Below are 23,526 nucleotides of genomic sequence, written 5' to 3' on the forward strand. Positions count from 1 at the left end.
ATAATGAAGCAGACTGTGTGGAGACCTTCCAGTATTTGAAGGTGGCTACAAGGGTGCTGGAGAGGGACTCTTCATCAGGGACTGTAGTGATAGGACAAGGGGTGATGGGTTCAAACAGAAACAGGGGAAGTTCAGGTTAGATCTAAGGCAGGAGCTCTTCCCTGTGAGGGTGCTGAGGCGCTGGCACAGACTTTTCCCAGAGAAGCTGTGGCTGCCCCATCCCTGGCAGTGTTCAAGGCCGGGTTGGACACAGGGGCTTGGAGCAACCTGCTCTAGTGGAAGGTGTCCCTGCCCGTGGCAGGGGGTGGGAACTGGATGAGCTTTAAGGTCCTTTCCAACACAAACCATTCCATGATTCTATAAGCTGGCTTTTGTTTTTGATCTTTAGATGTGGACTGAAGGATAAGTGGTTTTCATTTGGCTCTGTTTGTCCTGCTCTGATTAGCCTTTCACCTCTGACACGTAAAATACTCCATTGAGTCAAAGAAAAGAACTGAAACCCATGGCCACTTCTATAAAGAGCGCTGATAAAATCCTGAGGGATGGGGTGTTTTCTCTGGAGTAGGCTGTGAAGGAATGAATGTTACATTGCTTCTCAAAACAGGTGCTGCTTTAAATAGTGGGTTTCTCTAGGAGGGCACACACCCAAAGCCTGTTGTGGCCCAGTGCTCCCTTACACCTCACACAGGCTTCCACACAATGTTTTAACTACCTGCTTGCCTTTCTGGTTCCAGAGACAACCAGACAACCTGGCTTCCAACTGACTTAGCACTTTGCCCTATTACTTACTGGTATTTACATGGGGTCCTCTCATACCACGTGCTCAGGTATTGTAAATTCTCATTAGAGAACTTATGGCACTGGTTAACAACCAGTTAACACTGGTTGGACAAACTGAAGTTGCAGGTGATGGTCCAGTTCCAAGTTGGATTGAAATCTCTGCTGCTGCGTTGGTTTTTTCCTTCCCCCCTCCAAGCAATTATAGAAGACAAATGAAGGTCTATATAAATAGTTGTAAACCATGATTTGCTTACTCAAAATGCTCTCATTTTTCTGTTCCTGTTACTATACAGTCTCTTCCTGAAATGAAAAGCATAGGATGGTTTGGGTTGGAAAGGACCTTAAGATCATCCAGTTCCATGGGCAGGGACAAAAACTGCAATAGACAGGTTGGTTTGGAAACTCTGACCTACCGATGTGTTCCTCTTGGAATATCAGTTCAGAAGTCCCTGTGGATATGTAACATAATTTGTTTCTCCTCAGCTAGCTCTGTAGTAAAGGGGCTCCTGAATTCACCCTTTTCTGCCTCAGTCCAGATTTAGTCTTTCCAACTTTTAAACCGGGCTCAAGCTAAAAGTTGGAGTAGCAGAAAGCACCTCAGTACTCCTTGAGGTTGTCTCATGGGTTTGAAAACTCCCTGGCCCATATGAGAAATTGCCATCAGAGTTGCCTGCTTCTTGCTATCACATTTTGAAGTCCAAAACCTCAAGCTCAGCCGGAGGATTTTTGGAGTCCTTCGCTCCAAGAGACGTCTGTGCTTGTGCAGCACATATTTCAGAGGGATCTGCTGCATGACTTGTTGCCAGCATGCAACATCCATCTGTACTGACAGGGCCTTTCTTCCCGAAGATGAGAGGATTTAGGGGGCTGAAACAGCACTTTGCAGTGGAGCTGGGAATTACTGAGGCTGCCTGACACACAGCTAGATGTGACCTCAGTGCTGAGAACCAGTGGTAATGCTTCTGAAAGCTAGAGGCTGTACAACAGCACGGTCCTCTTTGTGCCCTGGCTCATCAAATAGCTGGCTTCCAGGCAAAAAGTGTGCCTTGCCTTGCAGATGTAGCAAAGGGATGTTTAGGAGGAGGAATACGGATACCTGGGATGGAAAGCTGCACTCTTGGATTGCTCTGCTCGATGCCAGTTAGTTGGCAGCAGAAACTGAGTGCTGTCAGTGCAAAAAAGACTATTGCCAAAATCTAATCTCCCTTCTGCATGCATGCTTTTAGGCCCTGGATCAGGAAAGTAGTGTGGAAAGCGATAACGTCCTTTGGAATAAGGAGGAGTTGTACACTTCAGGAAGCATTCTGTTCAATTCAGGCAATACTAGCTACTCACTGGATGCTTAGACACTTAAAGCCCTTCAAGGATGGGGGGGATCTATAGGGATGCTGTACAGTGCAAACAATGCTGAGTTTTCCTACTCCTATAAGCTACTGGAAGGGGAAGCACAAAGGCAGCCCCACACGCTGTTTTATGTCCTAGGAATTAAATTCTTTGTGTTGAAAAGCCTTAGAGCAGCTCCAGTGCCTAAAGGGGCTAGAAGAAACCTGGAGAGGGGCTTTGGACAAGGGCCTGTAGGGACAGGACAAGGGGAATGGCTTGAACCTGCCAGAGGGGAGATTGAGATGAGCTCTGAGGCAGAAGCTCTTCCCTGTGAGGGTGCTGAGGCGCTGGCACAGGGTGCCCAGAGAAGCTGTGGCTGCCCCATCCCTGGCAGTGTTCAAGGCCAGGTTGGACACAGGGGCTTGGAGCAACCTGCTCTAGTGGAAGGTGTCCCTGCCCGTGGCAGGGGGTTGGAACTAGATGAGCTTTAAGGTCCCTTCCAACCCAAACCAGTCTGGGATTCTATGAAACTTTGAAGATCCATGTTTTTCCCTCCAACTTTGTTTAGCAAATGAAGTGGGAATTTCTTTGTAATACCTTTGTGTTCAGAGGTAATACAGCATGAGACCAACCAGTGCAGGCAGAAAAGACAGATGAACTTCTAGACATGCTGGATCTAACAAGAGGGAATCCCAAGTCCTTGTGCTTGCCCACGTCTGTGGTTACAGCAGTGCAGTTGAAGACGGATAGTAAGATTTTAGGCTCACATGACTTGTAAGTAAAGACTTAATGATGGTATAATTACAGAACTTTAACTTCTCCTTGTGGGAAATACGTGCTTTGAAAGTTCCTGTAATGATGTTTACCACAGAAACACAATGCTTTGCATAGGGGATTTTTATCCTGTAACTACTCATAAACCCTTGATCATACCAACAGGCAGCGAAGTGCTGTGCTTTTCAGAGGTGCATGTACACACTTCATGCTGTCTAATAATGGTGCTTTTCAGGGATTCACAAATTCCAGGCAGAAACTGGGTTTTCTTGGTAATATTCATTAGTCAGGAGCAATCAAGGAGGAGGAGGAGGAGGAAACACTCTTCAGAGTCCAAGATTTGCCTAATGTGTGCCTTTGCACAAATGAATGAGGTAGCCACATAGAGCTCTGAATCCTAGAAACGTGCTATTTTTTAATGTAAATCCTCTACATTTCTGCTCTAAGTGTTCTTTTTGCATGTGAGGAGGTGGCTTTCTGCAGCCTTCTCTTAGCAGCAAGTCATCTGGCAGGGTTCAGCTGCTCTGTTCAAGCAGTTGTAAACTTCTAAAGATGCTTTTCTGGCAAGGGAAGAGTAACCTTTTAGTCAGGATCTGTAGATCACAGAGATAAGCATGTTCATTCTTCAGTGAAGCAACAGTATTTTAGGAACTGTCAGACTAGTAAAGACTTGACTACTCCCTTCCCCCCCCCCCCCCTTAGCAACTGCTGTATCTCTGCTTTCTTCCAACTGCACACAATCCCCACGGATAATGCTCCAAATTCCATGTGCGCCCTGCGAAGCTGGAGCACTTAGGCAGATGTGTTTGCAGAGAAGATGAAAACAAATGGTTCTGTTTAATGGAATCAGTGTACTTAAATAATGTACTTATGTACTTCACACTCCTGAATGCTGTTGGCAAGTCCTGCTGCATCTCCTAGGGGTGCTGAAAAAAGGCTTCTTTGACGTGCAGGCTCTTTGCTGTATACCTAAAAGTGCAGCTGTGCTGTCTAAGGTTCGTATTCAAGTCATCCCCTCTGTCTTTAGCTCTGAAAACAAAGCTGGAGACGTTTAAAATAGCCTTTGCCACTTCTTTCACTGCAGAATGTCAATGGAAATGCTCAGCTTATCCCAAAGTGTTCCAGAGCCTGGAGTCCTGGAGATCACTCGGGCCCTGGAGTGGAGAATTCCTGCACTTAGAGCTGAAAGTTTCCTTTCTCATGTCACCAGAGAAGCTGTGGCTGCCCCATCCCTGGCAGTGTTCAAGGCCAGGTTGGACACAGGGGCTTGGAGCAACCTGCTCTAGTGGAAGGTGTCCCTGCCTGTGGCAGGGGTTGGAACTGGATGAGCTTTAAGGTCCCTTCCAACCCAAACCAGTCTGTGCTTGCTCCTAGCAGAAAGCAGTTGTATGAGCCCACTTACCCCAGCCCTGGTTTATGTCATCCAGCTCCTGTGTTTGTCCAGCAGCTTGAAACACAAGTCTTAATAATCATGAAGGAGAAAAGGGTCCATGGCTAAGAACTGTGTCTTCCATCTCATGCTCTAGGATTTGTTTCTTACCTCAACCTTTCTCTTGAGGGGGGATTAGATTGTGCAGTAGGAAGAGTATCCCATCCTCTTTAGAGTTTGCTGGAATTGCGTAAGTATATGTGCTGGGGTGTATATTAAAATGCCCAAGTGCTTGAGCACAGAGATTCTTCTTCAGACGGGCCTAGGCACCTAAAAGCTCCTTTTGTATTAAGGCAGATCCTGTACCAAAATATTGTGTCTTTTGTTAGCCTGACTTACAAGGGAAGTCAGGGATTCGTACCATATCCTTGAAGCAGACAGTTGTGATAAATCCTTTGAAGGATTTATTCCACACTCTTGAACTACCTTCAAAGTCTCTTCCTAGCCCAACATGACTTCCAGCTCCAGCGAGTGCCTGTGCTTGTGTGTGTAGGGCTTGCTTAGAATAGCTTTAGTTGGCATCTTTCAACCTGAAGTGCTCTTGCACTGTTGAGCCACATGCTTTCCTTCCTTTCCTTACCCTCTCACTGCTTTTCACTGCCATGCACTGGCTAGTTGCTGATCATGGCACACTTGGACTTTGATCCATTGACTCCCTTCCTTCATGATCCTCATTGTCCTCCTTCAAACCATCTCCTTGTGCAGTGTCACTTGCTGTGGTGAGGTAAACTTTGCATGTGGGCCATATCCCCCGTGTGAGGAACGCAGAGGCTTATTGAGCAGTAGTAATGATGCTGCTTTGTGCATCCTTGTCAGTGCAGCTCTGTATTGAGCAGAGACAAAAAGGGTGGCTTAGATTTTTCCACCTAACACTTAAAGCAGATAAATATGCCACTGAAAGGTAGAGAGGCTCTTAGTTTGTTTCTCTGCCCTTTTCTCTTGGTGGAAGACTGCTTTTGGAGTATGGGGATGCTGACCATGAGGCAAGGAAAGCATGAGCTATAGTTACTGCTATGAGGTGCAGCCCTGCTCCCGTAACTGTGTCTCTTGCAAGTCCCTTCAGCTTGCTAATCTACTAGGGGTTGGGTTTTTATTCCTTGCCAAACTGAATGGGTTATGGGGTTAAGTGAATATAGGAGCTGTGGAAGGGAAGGAGCAGCAGCACGTTGCTGGGTAGGATGGCTGTGGTTCCCCAGCAACTGCATTAGCTCAGCTACCTTGTTATCCTACTCTTCCTCCTTTCTGTCTCAGGACCTTGGAGTGTGTGGCTGGCAGTCCCCTGCAGCCTTGCATGGTAGCCGGTGGAGAAGAGGCAACAGGTTAGAGGGGAGGAGAGTCCCATGCTTTTCCTCAGGCTTTTTATTACCCTCTTTTGCATAAGGATGAGACCTTAGGAGGGGAAATCCTCACGTGTGCAATGTCTGCCATGCCTCCAGGTATTTAGGGAGATGCAGAGAACTAGCTGTAACACAGAGTGAGCTTTTGAGTGATGGGAAGGTGAGCCTGCAATGTTAGTCACCTCTCAGCCTCACAACCCAAACCCAAGAGTATTAGAAGAGCATGTGAAGATCTTAACTATTCCAAAAGGGAGAGCATTAAGGGAAGACTTTCTCCGGAGTGCAGAGCACTCCTGGCTTGCACACAAATCTCCCATTTAAAAGACCCTGAACTACAAAAGAAATCCTTGAGCTTTGAGGAAGCCAAAGTCTTGCTCAACAGCAGGGAGTGTTTGTGTCCAGATGATGCGGGGAGGTTCAATGTGCTGATGCTGTGCGGTGGGGTCCTCAGCATCTTGGCGTTGGACTATTGTATTGGGTTACAATGAAAGCTACAGGCTTCCCTAAAAAACAACCCCTTTGACCAATTATCCTTGGATGCAGAGATGATATTACCCATGTAGGCATATAAGGTACAGCTGCTGCAATAAGCCTTATCTAAGCCATGAATACTCTTCCTACTCTGCAGGAGTAGGGAGGTTGGGATATCTTTGTTCTCCATGCTTGTGATCGTTACCAGAGTGGCTGTCTTTGATAGAATCTGCTGTTTTCTCTCTCTTCCTATCTTGGCTTGATGAAGATCCTTTTGTTTAGGGTCAAGGTCTTCCTTTCTAATTCTTATTTTAATAGAGGGATTTGACAGCTCTAATAGTCAGCCCTGTCTGCTCTTGAATCCAGGGAGGAATGAAAACAGATACATGATAAATTAGGAAAGGCTTAATTTAAGTTGTTCTTTCTTATCTGTTTTATCTCTGCAAAAATATTTTGAGCCCTTTCTAAAGTAACAGGATGTTGCCTGGCTTAATATTGGTAAGAGCAGAAGATCCAGAAGAATAACTAAAACCTAGGAATGACAAAACTGGAATAGGTTGCTTAGAGAAGCTGTGGCTGCCCCATCCCTGGCAGTGTTCAAGGCCAGGTTGGACACAGGGGCTTGGAGCAACCTGCTCTAGTGGAAGGTGTCCCTGCCCGTGGCAGGGGGTTGGAACTGGATGATCTTTAAGGTCCCTTCCAACACAAACCAGGCTGGGATTCTGTGAACCTAAGGAAAGTTGTTGTAAGAGACTTGATGTGTTTTACCTGTCCTGTTAGACAAGCAAGCCTATGGTTAGGGTAACACTTCATCTGACTTGGATATACTTACTTGGCTTTTTCCTGTAGTAAGTTTGCTCTCTGTAGTAGATAACTGGTATTTCTAACATATTTGCCAAGGAAAAAACCAAAGTGGAGGTTATTTTGCTGCTATGGAGAATAGTCTTTAGGGCAAGTAGTCAGTGTGGAGAAAAACTGCAATAGAATATTTAGCTGTGCCCTGTTGCTTGCTTGTTCTTGGCCGTCCTACAAAAGCAAGGCTAGAGACACACCTTAGGTTGCTCATGGTAGCTGTAGTTGTTCAAATTGTCACACATTCACTTGTACAAAACAGATCCCTGCTTAAGCTCACTGACTTTGCAAGAAATATGCTGTGTCCTCTTTAGGGACACTCCTCTTTCCAGTAGATTTCTATTGGCTTGCCTGTGTTTTTCACTGCCTGAACGAAGAGTAGGCCATTAAAACCAGGAATTGGTTTTAACCTCAATTCAGTAAAGCTTTTGGGTCCTCTTGTTACTTGGCCTTTAATGAATGTTAACAGCCTGAAGAGTTTGCTTTGAGTAAAGAATGGCAGGAGTGAAGCTGTAAACAAGCATCTCTCCATGCCAATCCTTTGGAAACCAAACCAGATCCACCTTGAATGTTGTGTTTGGTGAGTATTACACTCCCCTGCCCTTCTTTTGGTCTGTTGCTCTGTTACATAGGAACCAAACTCTTCCAGAATACAGCTAATACATGAAGCTACATGCTCCTAGATTTTAGCTGTGCCAACAACAAACACTGACAAGCTTCTGGAAGTCAGGATTTCTACTGGAAAAAGCAGTAGTCTTAGTTAACAGCAGTGCTGGAAGATGCTGTTATTATGCTTGTTATAACCAGCCAGTAACCAAAAGGATTTGGTTATTGATGAATGAGCCCGTGCTTGCAGAGCAACGACTCTGGTTTTAAGTGCTCTTCGATCAGTGCTGCTCCAAACATGCTATTTATAGATTTATTTTAGCTGGTAAGCTCAGCCATTAGGAGAAAGCAACATAGGAATAGAAGGAAAAAACCTAGTAATTCTGCTGCTGGACTCTTTGCAAACCAGAGAGACTCTACCCCGATGGATGGAGACCTTTTCAGGTTGTTCAGACTGTCCAGAGCTCTACCTCTACCTGTCTGCTTGGAAATCACTTTGAGGAGCTCTGAAAGGCAGGCGCAGCATGTAGCAAACAGCTCGCTGCTGCTGTGTGCTGCTCTGAAGCCTGAACCACTTTATAGGGCTTTTCATCATGTTTATAGCTTTGAGAGACGCTTCCATGGCAGGGATCTTCATTTAACTGAGGAGAGGATCTTGTTTTCATCTTTTTCCTAATGCTCTTTTCAAGTTGAGCAGTTTCATTCCTTTGAGCTGGCTCTACCTTTGGGTACAGCTCATTTCATTAGTTTCAGGCTCTGTGCAGTAGATTTTATCACATCCTTTTGGAGCTAATCCTCGCTGCCAAGTGGAAGTTCTGCACAGTGTAATGCAGGAGACTAGGACTTGAGGCTCTGCCTCATCCATTTCAATGGGGTGGAAAAATCTGTGACCTTGAAAGAGGGTTTGTCCAGTGGGATCTGTTTCCTGCTTGCTTCTTTTAGGAGCAGAGACTTAATGCTTGTGTTGCAAAGCATGTGTCTGGGTGGCTGCTGTGATAACAACATGGCTTTTCTTACTCTTCCTGGGAAGGATGGTTAAGCTTTGGTGTGATGGTCAGCTGCTTTCTTTGCCACTTGCTGCTGGACCTGTTTGTGGCTCTGTGGGTCTCTTTGGGCTGATGTCAGTGAAGGACCTTTGAGGGTTTGAAGGGATTTCTTTGACCCTGTATTCTGCTCCTTACCTGTGGAGATGTGGTGTTAATAATTAATCATGCATCATAGAATCCACTACTATTATTAATATGGCCATTAAGTCACAGCTTTTCTTTGGTCTTACTCACGTGTGATTTGCAGGTAACATGTGTGGAGTGTTCCTGTGAATGTGCCAGCCACTTGCAAATGATGAAATGATGTGGCTTTGATGATTGTCGTTATAGTTCTGACTGGGAAACGTGGTTGTAAAGCACAAGTCTTGTGGAAAAGGCAAGTCTCTTCCAAATTCTTACTTGGTTTCCCATAAAACCTTCTGAATTTTGTCAGTAGTATCCTTCAGCAAAGAATCCTTCAAGCCATTGACTACCTGTATCTTGTACTGGAAGAGATGGTGAATATTGAGTCCCTCTCTCTGTTCTCTCAGCTACTGGCAAGTTCCATAGAGCTTTGTCCCATCTCCTTTCCGTCATCTCTTTTCTAGGCTGGGCACTCTACCTCTTCTGGGTGCAGTCTCAGGGCTGGCCACTTGTTCCTACTCCTGCCCTTGTGCTGGCTAAGCAGCTATAGGCAGAATAGGCTGGGTACTTCACCTGGGTGCCATTTGGAGCACCAATTTAACCATTTCTTGGCACAAAAAGAAGCACCTTCTGCATGGCCACATCTTCCTTTGTGTTCCTACCAGTCTTCTTTGTGAGCTCAGTCAGCCAAACAGGTACCAAACCACTGCAGAGTCACCTAAAACTAACCTAGCCAGGAGGAGTGAGTAGCTTCTCCCTGGGCAAGGGGGTTCATGGAGCTCGTGGAATGATCCTGCAAAGCTGGCTTGAGCTGTGCAGCAGAGAGATGAGAGGATGGGTACCGTAGGAGCTGCTCTTGTTGGCATTGTGTGCTCTTCATCGCATTCAGCCATGCTGTGCAGTGTGTTTTAATTTGGCTGGTTTAATCCAGGCTCCTTGTGACACTGGGCAAACGTTTGTTCTGGCAGGAGGAGGCCGAAGACCTCAAGAACAGGAATGAACCCTGCTCCAGCAGTTTTCCAAATCATAGATTCATGGAATGGTTTGGGTTGGAAGGGAGCTTAAAGCTCCTCCAGCTCCAACCCCCTGCCACGGGCAGGGACACCTTCCACTAGAGCAGGTTGCTCCAAGCCCCTGTGTCCAACCTGGCCTTGAACACTGCCAGGGATGGGGCAGCCACAGCTTCTCTGGGCATCCTAATGCACAATAAGTGCTAAAAGATCACCAGCTTCCTCCACTCTGGAATGGCTTCTTCCTAGTAGTGCAGCTTATTTACTATGGTAGATAAGTGAGCTTTGAAGAGCCTCTTCTTCAAAGAGAAGAATTTATGGTTCACAGACCATAAATTCACATCCATCTGCTTGCTGGGTAATATAGGATTTGCTTATTGTGCCTTCCTCTTCCCAGTGGTTTTTTTTTTTTGGTGGGGGGGGGGAGGCTATTTTGAAAGCTTGGGTGTAACATATCCCTAAACTGGACTGCTTTTGCCAAGCCCCACTGTGAGCACTGGACTATGAATGAATACTTATTCTAAAATTGCGTTTGATGTATTGCATGTCTTTAAGCAAAGGCACATGGGGCATTTGTTTTGGACAATGAATTGGAATTCTGTTGGGATTTATATTGTATCTTGTAAAGAGGGCACATTTACCCAAGAAACAAAACTGTCAACTCCTGTATTTTTCCCAGAGAGCTCCTGTTGCTTTAATAATCTGGGAGTTTCTTCAAGTATCAAAAGGCCATTTATGTGCTGCCTGGAGAAGAGCAGGGAGAGCTGGGTTTGCACTTGAATTAATAGACACAGGCTGGTCACAGCAGGTCTGATGTCCTCCCTAGCTCACCACTGTACGTTTGCAGGGCAGAGATAGCAATCATTTGCTTTCATCTCACATCTCCTCTTTGCTCAGCTGGAGAAACTCTTAGCAGGGCTGCATGGTTTCTGCTGCTGTTTAGACAAGACATTAAACACAACTTTAAATGAAACCCCTTTGAAATAGCAATCAGGAATGGCTTGTGACAAGGCAGGGGAGGGAATGCCTCACGAAGGAGGTGGAAGTTGTCTTTAAGGCTGATGTTTGAGGGCAAGAAGTGTCTTATTTTCTGACCTTCAAATAAATAATAAAGCCCACCCCATCAAACATCACTCCCTCCTTTTCCTCAACACAACAGGCTTCATCCTGGATTCAATAGCTGGGTTTGTGGCATGAGTATAGATTTCATCAAGTTGGGTCTTGCTTCTCTCTGCAGGGGCTGCTCTCTCAAACAGGATCCTCTTACAGCTGTTTGAAAGGGGAAATCATCAGGCCAAGTCAGGGGTCCTGTGCGAAACCAGCACTTGTGTGGAGATGAGCAGATGATCTGTGCTTCATTATTTGTAAAGGCTGCCAGTGGAGAGCTTATTTTTAGAGGAAAAATTCTATTATAACAGCGTTGCTTGCTTCAGGCTTTCTCCCAGAACTCATTTGCTTTTGCTTGGTGGGTTTCTTCTTGATTCTACTTTTGTATCTCAAAGCTGAACACTGTGTTTTCTCATTCCTGGAGACAGGAAGGAGAAGAGGTTCTGGAGATAGATGCTGCTTTTGGAGCTAGGACCTAACCAGCTCTGACATTCAGGTCATGGTCAGTACTTTCTGAAGGGATCTGCTTTAACACCTGAGACTCCATAGGATCCCTCAGTTCAGAGTAATTGCCAAAGCAGCTCCTTCCTGTACTGCATGTTGCTGCCTGGTTTTGTTCCCATGGCTGAGTTATCTAGTGGGTACAGAGCCTGGTTTCTGTCTATTCAGGCTGAAGCTGCACTGAAAATGTGTGTTGCTTTTACAAAGCAGCTTCTCAGGAGATGATTCTGATGACAGCGTTGTTGGCACGCTTGTGGGGAGTCTTCTGTCACAGGAGTGTGTTTCTGCTGACCCAACGCAGCCTGCTTTGCCTGGAGGAGCACTTCCATCGCCTGCAGAGAGAGCCCATACACTGTGTAAAGGGAGCTTGCTATTTCAACCATCCTGGCAGGCTTTCTCTTGTAGTCCTGTGTGTGCTGGGTCTGTAACCTCTTAAAATGGCTGCTACTTCAACAGCCTCTTTGCCCACATCTTTAAAGCTGGAGGTAGAACAGCTTGGCCACTGATTTTTCTGTCTGGAACCCCCCCTGAATGCTTTTGCACTGTGTCTGCATGTGGCGGCAGGCTGGGCTTCCTATGCCAATGCAGCATCCACCCTGTTGTGCATATCCTCTTCCTCATGCCCCTTGGTGTAAGGTTTCGGCTGTGGGATATCTGGTTGGTTGGCCTGATGGACTACCAGGAAGGGGGTTATGTTCTTCAGGGTCTAATGTCCTTTCACAGACTTGGGGTAACAGAATCTTATCTCTAGGTCTAGACACAACTCCTTGAACTCCCAAATCATAGAATCATGGAGTGATTTGGGTTAGAAGACACCTTAAAGATACCTGCTTGCAGCTCCCCTCCTGTGAGCTCTTGGCTCAAATATTAAGACTGCTTAGAATCATAGAATCAGTGAGGGTGGAAAAGACCTTTAAGCTCATCAAGTCCAAGCACTGCCAAGGCCACCACTAACCCATGGCACTCAGGGCCTCGGCTACACGGTGTGTGAACACTTGCAGGGACGGTGACTCCAGCCCTGCCCTGGGCAGCCTGTTCCAATGCCTGAGCACCCTCTGGTGAAGGAATTGTTCCTCATCTCCATCTAAACCTCCCCTGGTGCAGCTTGAGGCTGTTTCCTCTTGTCCCATCCCTTGTTCCTTGGGAGCAGAGACCAGCCCCCTCCTGGCTCCATCCTCCTGTCAGGCAGTTGGAGAGAGCGAGAAGGTCCCCCCTGAGCCTTCTCTTCTCCAGACTAAACCCCCCCAGGTCCCTCAGCCGTTCCTCATCACACTTGTGCTCCAGGCCCTGCACCAGCTCCGGTGCCCTTCTCTGGCCCCGCTCCAGCACCTCAATGTCTCTCTTGCAGTGATGGGCCCAGAACTGAACCCAGGATTCAAGGTGCAGCCTCACCAGTGCCGAGTACAGGGGGACAGTCACTGCTCTGGCCCTGCTGCCACACTGGTGCTGATCCAGGCCAGGATGCTGGTGGCTTCTTGGCTGCCTGGGCACAAGTACTGCTACTACAATTTACCTCCATTTGTTCTCATCTCAGTGATAACTTGCTTTCCCTCCTTGATAAGAGTGGAGACCCTCCAGCTTCCCGAGTACATCTAATATCCCACTCCCAGTGCTCTAGTACATCTTATGTCTCCTTCCAGGCACTCCAGTCCATGCAGCCTTTCCCTTTGCCATGCATTTCTTGGTTTGCTGGGCTCAAAACTGCTCTTTGCATGATAACTCTTATGACCTGTACAACCAGCCCAAGCTGTGAGATGCTGCCAGAAGGAAAGGCTTCTTGCTGTGGTCCCCACTGCTGCCTCACATACAGTGAGGTGCAAATCAACTGTCCAGAGGGGTAACTTGGTATGGCATTGCTCTGGTTCTTGGAGCCCTGGTTTGGGATCTGTGGGTACAGGCTAAAGGCATGTCTATGCTGCTGGATTTTGGGTGGGGGGGGGAGTAGTGGTTTCTGGCTTTGCTTTTGGGGACAGGCAGATAATGCTTTTGCTTTAATGAAGTTAAGTTCAGCTCTTGAAGGCTAAAGATGTGATTTCATTTGAACGGTTTAATTTAATGTTGTAATTAACTCAGTGTTTCACGCCTGAAATATTTCATGTATTTAATGATGTGTGCCTATTTTGGCGTGAGATTCTAGTGAGTGATTCAATTCCTCTACTCCATGCTATGGTTAGAGGTGTCATCTCTTCTTAAAACTGGGGACAAGGGTGTGTAGGGGAGAAGGGTTGGATGAATCCAGGTGCCGTTGAGATTATCAGCCTAGTTTTAATAGCCATTATGGCATAGTGGGTTTTGTGGGTCCCCCTGCAACTGCACAGCTCAGTTCTTTCAAAGAAGTAAGTTTAAATCGTTGTGTGGTGAAAGCAAAGGTAAAAGTTTCCATAAAGAGTAAAAAGAGCAATGTTTCTGACTGCCCTTTCTGTTTTCTCTAGCTTCCTGGTCGCAATTTCAGGCAAGGCTACAATGCTGATGTTGGTGACAAGTGGATCTGGCTGAAATGAAGTCAGCTCCCTTCAGAGCCCTAACAGCGACGGACCACAGCACTTGAGTGAAGAAGCTGAGTTCAGTGTGTGCCTGCTCTCCATCACTTGGGTAGCACGAAGAAAACACTGGTTAAATCATCTTCCAGCATAAGAGAATAAGCCCCTAGAAGGGAAATCACTTTCTTCTGGTTTGTTCTTCTCCGATGAATTTGGGGTGCTTTGGATGTTGGCTGGTTAAATGTGTGATAGCAAAGTGATGTGGGATCGCAGGGGCAGACTTGAGACCAGCGCTGGACTTGCTCTTCATCAAGACTGTGGTGTATTATCCAGGATTATTGTTGTTTTGCTGAATCAAAAGAAATTAAACCTGTCTCCTCATGGCTCTCACCAAGTGAATTTCTTGCTGTGTCATGCATGGTGTTTTATTAGTTTCATTAGAAGAGTGCACATGCTAAAAAAACCCCAAGCTTGGATCATGTTCTGAAAGCCTCTTCCTGGACATCAGCATCAAAGGAGGAAAGCAGAAAGTTCATTGAGAGAAGGAAATAAATGTTGAGCTCAATTGAAACAGCAAAATATCTGTGCTTAAAAGTATCAAAACCCCTCCAAACTAGTTGCTACCAGTTGTACTCAGAGCTTCTTCCGTTGAATGGGCACGACAGATGAAAATGATTGTTGGGTATGAAAGGCAAATGTAATTATTATTTTTGCAAGTCCCTGAAAATCCAAGTTGGAATTCTTTGTAAAGAGATGAGTCATTTGGTATTAGTTAGTCCCAGAACTGAGGCACCTTGGCACTGCTTCAAGCAATGCTGTCCAGAGTTAGGCTGCAGTAATTCTGCTTTTCCAGCAAGGGGCTAACTCCTTCCCTCACTGAGTCCCAAGTGCTGCCAGGCATTCCAGTGCTCTGGATTCAGCAGCCAAGCCTTGCCCATGCCCCTTCCCATAGCAAAACTAGGATGAAAAGATTCCTTCCTTGGGGGCCTGGTTAGATACTGAACTAACTGAGCAGTGGGATAGAAATGTGGCTCATCTCACTGATCCCTTAGCATTTTGTTTCCAGGTTTTATGGCCTTAAGGAAGCCAAAGGGCTGACTGCTTGGATGCCACTGGGCCAATCCTGGACTGATGCAGCTGGTGTCTTCACAGTGATGAGCAAGTGCTGGGGTGCAAGTGAAAATGCAGCAGAACTGGGGTAGTTCTGGAGTCCTGTGCGTTTCTTGAACTGCTGCAAGATCTTCTGTGCACTTTCACCCTCCAGAGGCTGGTTGTTGGGGCATTGGACCTGGTGCAGCTCAGCAATGGGCTTCCTTATCCCATATCTCCTGCAGGAAGGTGTATCTTGGTGCTCTCATGCCTGAGGACCTGTCAGCCCGAGCCACTGTTGTCTTCTCCTATGCAATGAGATCCCAAGCAATTACTGTTAGCTTTTCTTTCCCTATCCAGAGCAGCATCTCTCAGCAGTGAGTAATGAGTGTGGAGATGAAAAGAACATCTGCTGTGGCTTTAGGTTGCCTTTGGAGCAGCCTAGCTCTGTTTTTACAGGTGTCTTCCATCTCAGCCTTGCTGTGTTCTCCAGGTACTGTAACTCACTTGGGTGGTGGATCTCCTAGAAGGAAAAAACAGGGTTTGGGCTGGGTGTAGTACTCTTGGGTTCAACTTTGCCATAGTGGGGCACAGGGGTGGTGCAGAGCATTCCTAAGAGTCTGCTCCACCAGCACACTGAGAGCTGACCTGAGCTTTGGATGGAAAGGACTTGAATTCCAAGCAGGAAAAGCAGTGGGATATGACAAAATGCATGTTGAGATTACTTCTATTTTTTATTCTAATCCAAGGTTTAACTCTGCTTTAGAAGTAAAACTGTTTATAAACTGAATCTGTAAAGGAAATAACTTTCTCTCCCCTTGCTGTAGGAAGGAGCGATAGCTGTGTTCTTCTCTTCCCTCCTTCCCACTCCAACACCTCAGAAAAACCCATCCCTTAGCAAACCAGCTGTAAAGATTCTGCCTTTTGAGGACCATGCTGTGCCAGTTGGATGAATCTATCTCCATAGTAGGTTGGAGAAGCTAAAATGGCTCAAGTCCTCTCCGCTCTTCTGCGTAGGTGCACGTGTGATAGCATCTGCGGTCTGTCCTCTTATCCTGAGTTCCCACTGCTTGGGTTAATGTGTGGGGAAGTCTGCCTCTTGCCTGTCATATCCTGTGCTTGATTCTGCCTGCTTTTCGAAGGGGGAATTGTGGTGGTTCTGTTACAGCCATCAAACCATGGGCAGAACCACCAGCTTTCGTGGTGGCTGCAGTCCTGCAGGTAACTCCCCCTTGGGTTCACTTTCTGGTTGCATAGAAAGGGAAGAGGAGATGGCTGGGAATGGGTCCTGCCACCAGAATGAAGGCTTGACATGCTACAGCCTCAAATGAGGTGGTGAAGATTGTTTCTCAGCCTTGGGAACCTGTGAGTTCATTCCAACACCCGTCCTACTCTAAGAACTCTGCTTACTGCTTTTCAGGTTTGGTCTCTTCACCATCCACCCGTGGCCTTTCCTGTGGTTGACTGGTGCATGTTTGTGCTTTCCCAGTATGTCCATTAAGAGCTTCCTTGTCAGCTGGGGGACAGCTGGAACTGTTCTGGGTATGACAAGGTCAGCCTCTGTGCTGACCTTACCTGCATGTGTCTGAGCCTCCTTATGCTTTACACTTCACCTTGAGGTATTTGTGTTGCCCAGAGCAGCTGTGGCTGCCCCATCCCTGGCAGTGTTCAAGGCCAGGTTGGACACAGGGGCTTGGAGCAACCTGCTCTAGTGGAAGGTGTCCCTGCCCGTGGCAGAGGGTTGGAACCAGATGAGCTTTAAGGTCCTTTCCAACCCAAACCATTCCGTGATCAATGAAAAGTATTGACTCTCCATATGTTCATAGTTGATGTGCATGTGATGCTGGGCAAGCTGCTCAAAGGTGTGTGGCCCTGGGAGCTCCCATCCACATTGGCCAAAACAGCCCATCTCTGTCAGCGTTGCTTCCTATGACCCTGCTTAGCTTGTGTGTGAAACGAGTGCTTTATAAAACACTGGCTGCAGGATGGAACAGGCATTCCAAGCTGTGTTCTCTGGTGCTTTCCTTGGGCTTAAGAGAGCTACAGCCTGGCTTTCCCTGGCTGTAGGTCCCATGCAGTGGTGAGGATGTGCCATGTCTCGCTCTTGCTGCAGTGATGAGGAAAGCCTTGGCTCCCCAGCAGCCTGCTTCACCCCAATTTGGTGATACGGGTTGGAAATCATCTTTCACACTAGAGAAAGGAGCTTTCATGAGCAAGGGCAATGATTTCCCCTTGCAGCCACTCAGTAAGAAGCTCTTAGAAGACTCTTTTCCCCCTGAGAAGAGGGCTGTATTCCTTCCATAGCTGCTGCTCAGTGTCATCGTGGGTGGCAGGAGGTAGGAAACAGGCAGGTTTTGCTCCAGTTCCCACCTTTCCAAGTCGTTTATTTGCCAAATCCATGTTCACAACGAGATCAAACCAAACGCATTGCCTGCTGGTGCTGTATGATTCTCCTGCAGGTGCTGGAGCCCAGCCTAGCTGCTTCTATATCTGATGGGCCCACTCCTGGCTCTTTGATCCCTGCTGATGTTCTCCATGCTCCCAAACAAAAGCTACAGGTACAAATGATACCCCAACTTGATGTGTCTGAGAGAGGCAGACGCCACACCTCATTCCTCCACCTGCTTGTGGATCAGCTCTGATCCACATGGAGCATGGCCTGGAGACACAATCCCAGACACTGGTGCTGCTGCATGGGGGATGAAGGCTGCGTCTGCCAGTTGGCATGCAGGATGCTGCACCTCCAGGACAATGTTCCTGTGTCTCCACACAGAGCTGTAAGCAGGGGAACGTGAGTGTGTGGCCAAGGAAGAGTTGCTGATGTGCCAAGTGTGAGCCTGCTTCTCCCAGCTGCGGGCTTAAAAGTTGGGGCAGAGCAAGGGTTTTGGTTTCTCCAAGTTCCTTATCTCACAGCTGGGTGAGATCTTCCTTCTGGTGCTTGTGTGGCTCTGGCAGACAGTGGGGAAGCAGCTCTTGGAGGCAGAAAGAAGGAACTTGATGAAATCCTTTGCTGGTTTTGTCTTTGTTGGGTAGAACTTGGGCTCCTTGTTGTCCTCAGTGGCCAACTGGAACAGTCCTGGAAGTCAGGCTGGGGTGGGCAGGGCCTGGACCTTCCATGAGGATGGGAAAGCAGAGCCAGCGTGGTCAAGGAGAGGTCTCACAAATCCCTGCTCACTTCTCCATAGGGTGTTCTGAGTGATGAAGGGATACTGCAGAGCTTGACAGCAGAAGGGAGGTGAGGAACTCAACTGGAGTGAGGCATCCGAGGTGAGGGGGGGATGAGCAAACCCTGCTGGCAGGGCATTCAGCTCAAGTATTGCTTTCAGCTGGCTTGGTCCAGGATCCAAGTAATCCTTGCTGCTTCCAGAGGTTCCTCGGGAAGGACCATCTTTGCAGTGTTGGGACAGATTGATGCTGTATTGCTTTCTATATGGTGATGAAGAGCAGCAGGGTGGAAGACTGTGTGTTCAGTGTTGTGGGTGCAGCTTACATGTGCCAGCATGTCTCACAGCTCCTCATGACCTGCACATAGCATTAAGCATCCCTCAGAAGACAAGCTCCAAACCCTGTCAGTGGCTCCAGACCCTTCCACCACTCCTATGGATAGCCCCAAGCCTTCCCTGTGCAAAGCAAGACCAGCTTGGTGAGTCCTGGGCCTGCTCCCATGTAACCTTCTGCTTCCATTTGGGCTGGTGAGGTCGGATGAAGCACATCTCTATTGCAGCAGACACAGTGCATTGGTCTCTGTGCTTTTGTGGCACAAACTCTCCTCTTTTTCTCCTTGACCATGGTGATTGCCACCCCATGGACTGTTGCTGGAGTCCCTGTGGGGCTGGTTTTCCCCTTGGTATCTGTCCACATGCAGCATTTTGGCCAAGAGGCATATTTCAGTGGACTCTGTATCTGCTGCTTTGAAGAGCTTAATATTAAACATGCTCTGCTAGCAGGAAGAATGACTTTGATACCCAATAAACCTTTTTGCCTGTGTGCTCTGATCTGGGTTGTGATACACAAGCAGTTGCTGGGTAGGCATTTCCTACCTCTTGCAGAGCGTCCATCCAGGTCTTGCTGGTTTCCAGCAGGATGCACAGGGCTTTCCCAGCACATCCCATTAGGTGCCGATGCGGCTTATTCCTCTATGCAGGGCTTCAGCCTGCCTGGGGGGAGCTGAGCTTCATACATGGGCCTGCAGGTTGCTGTGGGGTGGAATGGGGCAGCCAAGGCTGTGAGCATGCAGGAAGGGCCCTTTACTCTATGCTTTTAACTCCGCTTTGGCTGCTGACACTCTGAACAACACTGGGATTTCCCATCTTATAGAATCCCAGCCTGGTTTGGGTTGGAAGGCACCTTAAAGCTGCTCCAGTCCCAACCCCCTGCCACAGGCAGGGACACCTTCCAGTAGAGCAGGTTGCTCCAAGCCCCTGTGTCCACCCTGGCCTTGAACACTGCCAGGGATGGAGCTTTGAGGTGCCCAGTAGCATGTGGTCAGCTTGGGCCAGCCTCAGACAGGATGAGGCTCCTGCTTTCCACCCTTCCCAGCAGACTTTCCCAGGCTCTCAGAGCATGGAAGGAGGCACCTGCACTGCCCTTGGCCACGGCGCTCCAGCTCTTGCTCAAGAAATGGGTGAGTAAAAAGCTCATCTGGCCAAGTGCTGACAGGCTGCCGGCCAGGGGACTTCCAGCATGGCCAGACGGCAGCATTGCAACAGAGAACCACAGAGAAGCTGTGGCTGCCACATCCCTGGCAGTGTTCAAGGCCAGGTTGGACACAGGGGCTTGGAGCAACCTGCTCTAGTGGAAGGTGTCCCTGCCCATGGAACTGGATGAGCTTTAAGCTCCCTTCAGCCCAAACCATTCCATGATTACTCATGAGCCATGAAGAGCATCACCTCTGTAAGTGCCCTGTGTATTGGTGGCAAGGAGCTGCCTGGGTTTCAAACAACAGGCTAGAGACTGCATGGGCCCCCCCCCGGGAAAGCACAAGGAACTGGGAGACCCCATCTGGGTTGGGGATGCACCGACCACCCCAGCAGCACCCAGCTATAGACCTGTGCTCCATCACCCGCTTTCCTGGGCTCTTGTGGGGTCATGCACCCCATTACCTGCCTCTCCCTTGTTTAACTAGGATGTTATCTGGAGGTTGGTCCGGATCTCGAGCCGAGCAGCATTTCAGGGCAGCCTGGCCAAAGGGGAATGAAGTTAATATTCAAGTGTGATATTTCATTGCTGTGTAATTAACTTCAGCTCCTTTCCAGCTCCAACAAATTACACTCCGAGCCGGTGTTTGTAACAGGGAGAACTTTGAACTGAGTTACCAGCCCTTGTGTTGTCTGGGAGGTTGCTCCTTCTGTCTGTGTGTGGGTTGAGATACCACAGCATGGCCCCAACCAGCCCCGCTGGGGCGGGTGTGCCAGCATCCAGTGTAAGCAAAGGCAGAGCTTGTTGGCTCTGACTGTGATTAACCCCTAAATGGAGAGCCCCAGGCATGGGAAACCACCGCAGCATCCCAGGAGAGCCGTTGCCTCCACCCTTGGTGGCTTCTTTGCTGGGATATATCCTGGTGCAGCCTGAGATGGGTGGGAAGGGCTGGCTCCTTGGTCTGATGTGTGCCACCGTCTCCAGGGCTTCCCATGTTGCTCTGTGCAAACTAATCCAGTTTGCTGGGAGGGGGAATTCGGCTTAAGCTGCTTTATCTTGTTGTACCTGAGAGAAGGGGGCTGGTTCAGCAAAGACCTGGGCTGCATCAAAAGGAGTGTGAGCAGCAGGTCTAGGGACGGCATCCTGCCCCTCTGCTCTTTGTGAGACCCCACTTGCAGCACTGTGTGCAGTGCTGGTGTCCTCAGCATAAGAAGGACATGGAGCTGTGGGAGCAAGTCCGGAGGAGGCCATGAGGATGATCAGGGGCTGGAGCACCTCCTGTATGGAGACAGGCTGAGAACATTGGGGCTGTTCAGCCTGGAGAAGAGAAGCTGCGTGGAGACCTCGGAGCAGCTTCCAGTGTCTGAAGGGGGCTACAAGGATGCTGGAGAGGGACTCTTCATCAGGGACTGGAGTGATAGGACAAGGGGTGATGGGTTCAAACTGAAACAGGGGAAGTTCAGGTTAGATCTAAGGCAGAAGCTCTTCCCTGTGAGGGTGCTGAGGCGCTGGCACAGGGTGCCCAGAGAAGCTGTGGCTGCCCCATCCCTGGCAGTGTTCAAGGGCAGGTTGGACACAGGGGCTTGGAGCAACCTGCTCTAGTGGAAGGTGTCCCTGCCTGTGGCAGGGGGTTGGAGCTGGATGAGCTTTAAGCTCCCTTCCAACACAAACCAGTCTGTGGTTCTATGAAAGCTGCAAGAATTCCTGCAGCCTGTACCCAGGCCGTTCCCAGATCCTGTTCCCAGGAAAGGCGGTTTCTCCTTGGAAGACTTCTCCAGCATGGTGCTTCATGTGCAGAACAGCCCAGGTGGGTTTTGGTGCCTGTGTGTGGCTCACTCAGCAGCTTTCCCCATTTGTATTATGGAGTTCAGTGTTTGGTCTGAATCACAGAAGCAGCCAGGGCTGAGCTCAGCAGTTGTTTGATCCCTGCCCTTGCCTGCATCAGATGACATTGAGTCCCCCCAAGGCAAATTGTGTCAAAAGATGCTTTTTCTTTTTCATCACTTGTGAATTTACTGTCTCTGCATTTCTGATGAATGCCCTCTTGTTTGCAGAGCATCAATACGAGCTCTGTCCCTCGCCCCAACCATTGGGCACCTCAAAGATGTGTGTTCTTGAATGCGCTGATTTTGAGAGGAGCCCTCGAAGGGAGCACCATTGCTCTGGCTTTGTGCAAGCACCCTGATGCAGGAGATGGCCCAAGAGGAAGATGGAGATGGAGGAAGAGCTCTGAGCCCTTCTTTGTGTTGCTGCACTGTGTGTGCAGCAGTGACCCCGTCCTTCCTCTGCCCTCGTGTGAGTGCAAGTGCTGAGCAAGCACCAAGAACCAGAGCCTGGTGTGATGCTCATCCCCTCCTCATCCCTGCCCTCCTCTGCAGCCCAGGCTGCTCTCTCCCCTTTGCTTTCCATCGTGCTCTATCTGTTCATCCGGTTGCAATCTGAGTGCTCTCTGCTTATGTTCCTGACCCCAAAGTCTGGCAATGCTCATGAGTGCACCTGAGGAGCACAGCAGAGCCCCACAGTGTGGATGGATGGATGCTCCCTGGGGCACACAGCCTGCTCCACACATGGCCTGGCCCCATTCTGTGATCAGTTCCTGCTTTGGTACATCCCTGGGGACCACAGCATCCCCTCAGCTGCTCTGGGGATGGCTGCTCTGGCTGAGATGCCCTATTTTGTGCAGCTCTTGTCCGTGCCCCATCCCTGGCAGTGTTCAAGGCCAGGTTGTACACAGGGGCTTGGAGCAACCTGCTCTAGTGGAAGGTGTCCCTGCCCGTGGCAGGGGGTTGGAACTGGATGAGCTTTAAGGTCCCTTCAACCCAAACCAATCTGGAAATCCCTTCTATTGCTGACTCACCTGAGCAGAAAGAGAAACCTTCCTGCTTGTAATACAGGAGCAAAGGGTGATTGATTCTTCAGAGGAGCAATATATGGCTTATGTATTCCCTGCCCCTTGGACTTCAACAGGTACCTGGGCATCAGGAGCAGAAACGCAGGGAGGCTGGGGGACAAGCCAGAGCACTGTGATGGGGCCCTTCATCCAGGTCCTGCTCGTACCACCCATTCACAAGGTCAGCATCCTTCCTGGTTAGTCTATGGCCAGGTCTTTGTCACTACCCCCTAGATATGGGGACTGAAAAGAGGCACTAGAGGTCACTGCCGCACTGGTTGGCATCCGGAGCCTGCTCCTCACCTGAGCTGAGGGGGAGCAAAGGCAGAGAGCCCCAAAGCACTGGGGCCATGCTGCACAGCCTGGCTGCAGCAGATGCTGCCAGGGAGAGAACTCATGTACTAGAGGTGCTGAGCAGGGAAGTGATGCTGCTGGGCTTCTTTGGGCTGTGTCCCATCTCGCTGGAGCTCCGGGACCCAGCTGTTGTCACCTCATGGCTCTGAACAGAAAGAGTGTCGAGGGCAGGGAGCAGGCGATGTGCTGCCTCTGTGGGCATCAGGAGTAAATGGCTTGGTGCTGTCCTTATTGAAGGAGATGGAGGCAAAGAAGCAGTGGGTGTCCTCCTACAAGTGAGGGTTGGGAAGAAGCTGGATCTAGTTCATCTTTGTGGGTAAATATTGGCAGAGTTTGGGGTAAAACCAGCAACAACCAGGTTGGACGGGGCTTGGAGCATCCTGGTTAATGGAAAGTGTCCCTGCCTGTGGGGCTGGATGAGCTTTAAGGTCCCTTCCAACCCAAACCAGGCTGGGATCCTATGGTTCCCTGTCACAGTGTTATGCTCTAAGTGTTGGGAGCCCATGTGGGTCTCAGTTTGCTCTGTATTTGTGTAGTTGTCTGCTTGTAAAGGGTGATTTTTGTCAGCTCTTTCCTCAGCAGCATCGAGGTAAAACCTCTTCAATGCCTTTGATCTGTGGGGATTTGGTTGGTTTACCCTGCTTTGTCTCTTTTATCTTGCAGCTCTCTGACACTCCTGCAGTCACAGTCGGGATCACATCTCCCTTGTCACACCT

The 23,526-nt window shown here is 48.8% G+C and overlaps 1 protein-coding gene across 2 annotated transcripts in view; it reads left to right on the forward strand.

Annotated features, from left to right (window-relative positions):
- The window catches only part of NDUFA10 (NADH:ubiquinone oxidoreductase subunit A10), a 35,003-nt gene extending 20,765 nt beyond the window's left edge, over positions 1-14,238 (forward strand). For both annotated transcript variants that reach the window (XM_030486286.1, XM_030486288.2), the window contains one exon: positions 13,792-14,238. In XM_030486286.1, the coding sequence (XP_030342146.1) occupies positions 13,792-13,860 (69 nt within the window). In that variant the 3' untranslated portion in view covers positions 13,861-14,238. The remainder of the gene's footprint in view (positions 1-13,791) is intronic.
- The last annotated feature ends 9,288 nt before the right edge of the window (positions 14,239-23,526 follow it).

This window comes from Strigops habroptila, chromosome 5, assembly GCF_004027225.2.
Source record: "Strigops habroptila isolate Jane chromosome 5, bStrHab1.2.pri, whole genome shotgun sequence".
Taxonomy (NCBI): Eukaryota; Metazoa; Chordata; class Aves; order Psittaciformes; family Psittacidae; genus Strigops; species Strigops habroptila.